Here is a 3769-nt window from a genome sequence, read left to right on the forward strand (position 1 = left end):
AAAAAAAAAAAACCTTTAAAAAGTCTAGTTGTCTGCAAAATTTCAATCTTAACCAATTTGCCACATGGCAAACTTGGGATTATGGGCTAGAGATAACCCTCTACAACCATTGGGCCTATATGAAGGATACTATCACAACAATTCATAGTATTTTCATAGTATTGGCATTGCAATATTGGTATGAACTCTTAGTAGGTGTGTCGTTTGGTATTAGTCGGGCCTAGACATCTGAAACCGAATAAGATCTCAAGGTCCTTTTTTAACATGTCAAATTTCAAGCCAAACAAAGTTTATCAAGTGGCAAAATATAGCTTTGAGAAATCTAGGATAATGATCACGCATAACATAATTGTTGACCGTCGCCTTTGACCCTCCATCAAAGAAAGGTCTTCGACAGCCTCAAACAAAGAAACAGGGGAAGGGAATGTGGAATGGAAAGGGGTAGAAATTATAGAAAGGCTTCGCCTAAAAGAGGTTGCATATGATGTGACCAAGGGCAAATAAAAGAGGTTACAACAATCAATTGTGGGAACCATAATTCAAAATTTCAATAAAAAAATACAGAATTTTTTACGAAAACAAAACGGCATGTGAATTGAGGGGTCTTCAACGTTTCGGTCATTTCACTGTAATGGGCCATATTTCGGAGCCATTTCAAGCGTTTTGGTGATATGTTTTTTGTTTCAACTAAGGTCGAAATTCCAATTGAAACCGAAATTTTGAACCTTGGTGGGAAGGGGAGGAAATTACAAAAATGACTATCTGAAAGAGGATGTATATGGTAGGGCGATGAAAAGAGATAACAACACACAACTGTAACCAACTTTATATTTCTTTAACTTTTATGCAAATAAACAGAGCTAAAACCACTATCAAACCAGATGGAAGAAAGATGATACAATGGAAAAGGTGGTCTTCAGGAAAAGAGGAGACCCACTTTTACAAACAAATTTACACTTTTCTACTATACTATTGATCCTTCACAAGGTTTTACATCCAACCAGAAGAAGCATAACTAAATTGAGCTAATTAATTTAAATTGCAAGATAAATAAAAGCCCTTATTTCCAGATCTCAAGAAGAATACATTTTGAAAGCCAAGAAGAAAACATTACCAAAAACTATGTGCGTAAGAATTCTATCCCACATGACAAAATTACAACAAATTTTAAAGCTCACTCAGTACAGAGAAAACCACTGGTTCATCCGTGTCAAATATTCATCTCTTGTTCACAAGAAGTGGCTCCCCAAGACTCCCTAGTATTCTTGTTGAATTTGGATCATCCTCAGCCAATTTCTTCGGTGTCTGTCCTTGCTTAGTTTGGGCTCCCTGAAGAAGGAATGAATGAGATTCAGTGACGACTGGAAACCCATGAGGATAAACATTTGGAGTGCCTATCTATAGGCCAACAAAAGCAGCACCAATCATAATTTTCTTTTGTTATAAGAAAAACCAGGAAGTTCAGGAAAGGTTTTTCCTGAACGGGAATAGACTGGTCTTAGATGTTGTTAAAGTGTGGTTTAATAGAAGTAATGGACCCCTATTGGATCCTCTAATGTGGCAACATGTAGTTCGCAATATTAGAATGAGCTATACTCACGATAGGGGGTCCATCCCTATCGTGAGTTGGCTATAGTTGGATTTGGTGTTTTATTAGGTAGTTTTCTGTTAATCTTATGATTCCTTATTCCCTTTTGACTCTAGTTCCTATTTTGATAATATAAATAAAATTTGAGTCCAGCGATAGAACTCACTCACTGATTCTATCGCTGAACCTGTTTTGTCATCATTCTCTATCTCTCCATCGTTTCTCTCTGAGTTCCCTCTCTGCCTTGCTCTCTAGTGGGCTAGTTACGGTCTCTTCTTCTTCTTGTTACAGATGTTAATATACTAAGCAGAAATACTCATCAGGGAAAAAATACACACACTCAGAAGCAATACAGCATCAGACTTCATTTACGTTCACCCACTTATGATCTAGGCAGCATAATAAAAAATATAAGCAGGTGAAGAAAATAAAGGCTAATAAAAGGGCCATACAACTTTACCATTATAAATGCAAGTAATATCCTTCAAAACATGGCATTTACAACTTTTATAACCTTTACAATGGTTTTGTCACATTACTTAATTCGGCCAAAAATTTGATAACATTTAATTATTCACTATCAATTGAGTTAAGATTCAAGATTGTAGGAAAAAAAAAAAGATTTTCCATGTAACAGTAGCAAACACCGGTCAAGATCCACTACTCTCAGCCAACAATGAATATAGTTCTATAGACAATGGATAAACCAACAATTTAGAAGATCAGAGGATTTGCAAATTTTGATTCATTTCCTCAAACTTCAAACAGAAGTGATACTGGATTGGTGCTCTGCAGAAAGTGTGATGTCTAAAGGAAAGATAATTTTCATGACAACATATGGGTGAGCATTCATAGTAAATGAGAGATCATAAATGCTTGGTCAGAAGAAAGGGGAAATTAGTGACTTCTCACTTCTCAGTGTGTCCCCCTGCAAATTCCAAGGTCATATGGCTAGTTTCAGGATGGAAATGAGGCACAAATCCCCCCCACCTTTCTCATCATAGTTTTGCAGGAAAGCATTTAAAAGTTAAAACAGTTGTTTCATGTTATACTTTCTTTTGGGGGCAAAGGTATTTGGTTTTATTTGAGAGCTCTTAGAGCTTTTGAAAGTTTCAACAACAGAAACCAACAGTAGGACACTTCAGCCTCCTCTATTTACAATTCTACAGAAAGTTAGCAATTACCCATTGTCACTTTAAAAATCTGAAAGCAACTAGATCAGGTCTATTTACTAAAATCGCCCACAAATTTTACTTGGAAAAAATACACCATATTGGTTAAAAAGGAAATAAGTGAATGCATGAAGTCTCCCTTCTTTATCTCCCACCCAATACATACCCACGCGAAGATTCTGTGGACGAATTTCTCCAGGTAAGAACAAAGGTGTAAGATTCCACAATCACTTCGATCAGCTAAGCTCAGTCAGAAAATGAATGCCCCAACCAAAAAACATAAAAAAGAGTAGCTTTACCCCGAATAAATTGGTTATTGTAAAATTTTTCTAAAATTTGACAATAGTGACACCTTTTATGGTCTTTGAAATAAGTTGTAAAATCGTATAAACCAACAATTAATTCATTCAAAAAGCCAGAAGAATGGGAAAAAAAAACTTTTATCCTTGAGAAATGTCACTTTCTTGGTGACCATATACATAAATGAGTGCTTCCCTGTTTCTCAAGTATTTAGGAGTATTGGTGTACGGATATAATCCTTGACTGTCTGTATGTGGTGAAGCTGTTTGTGTGTGTGAGAGAGAGAGGGAGAGTTTTTCCATGATGTCTGCTCATTTTTCTTGTTCATTATCTTATAATAAATGGAGAACATTAAGCATTTTCCCCTTCATTTATGCTACTAAGCTGCTGATAATCAACAAACAAGCAACAAAATCGATGATAAAATGTCACTCACTGCTCCCTTCTGATTAATTAATCTCCGATATGATGGCGCCCGTGCCACCGATGAAGCAGCAGCAGCTGCAGCCACACGTATCCTAGAAAAAAATAATAAATGCATTACAGTCTACTATTTTGTGTGGCCATAATTTTCATCCAAGTAAATAATTCCTGGAAAGATCTATTGCACGTTACCTTTTATGTACATCAACATATTCGTCCGTCTCATCTACAATCTCCTCCTGCATTGATGAAGGAAATTAATGAATTAAATCATGGGATCCCTGCC

At 36.1% G+C, this 3769-nt stretch overlaps 1 protein-coding gene across 1 annotated transcript in view; it reads right to left on the reverse strand.

The window, feature by feature from the left end:
* Window positions 1–937: 937 nt before the first annotated feature.
* The window catches only part of LOC122092294 (DUF21 domain-containing protein At4g14240-like), an 8644-nt gene continuing 5812 nt past the window's right edge, over window positions 938–3769 (reverse strand). Inside the window, exons 10-12 of the mRNA XM_042662616.1 lie at window positions 3676–3722; window positions 3497–3578; window positions 938–1329 (exon numbers count right to left, since the gene is read on the reverse strand). Of these exons, the coding sequence (XP_042518550.1) occupies window positions 1219–1329; window positions 3497–3578; window positions 3676–3722 (240 nt within the window). The 3' untranslated portion in view covers window positions 938–1218. The remainder of the gene's footprint in view (window positions 1330–3496; window positions 3579–3675; window positions 3723–3769) is intronic.

The sequence above is a fragment of the Macadamia integrifolia genome, chromosome 10, assembly GCF_013358625.1.
Source record: "Macadamia integrifolia cultivar HAES 741 chromosome 10, SCU_Mint_v3, whole genome shotgun sequence".
Classification (NCBI taxonomy): Eukaryota; Viridiplantae; Streptophyta; class Magnoliopsida; order Proteales; family Proteaceae; genus Macadamia; species Macadamia integrifolia.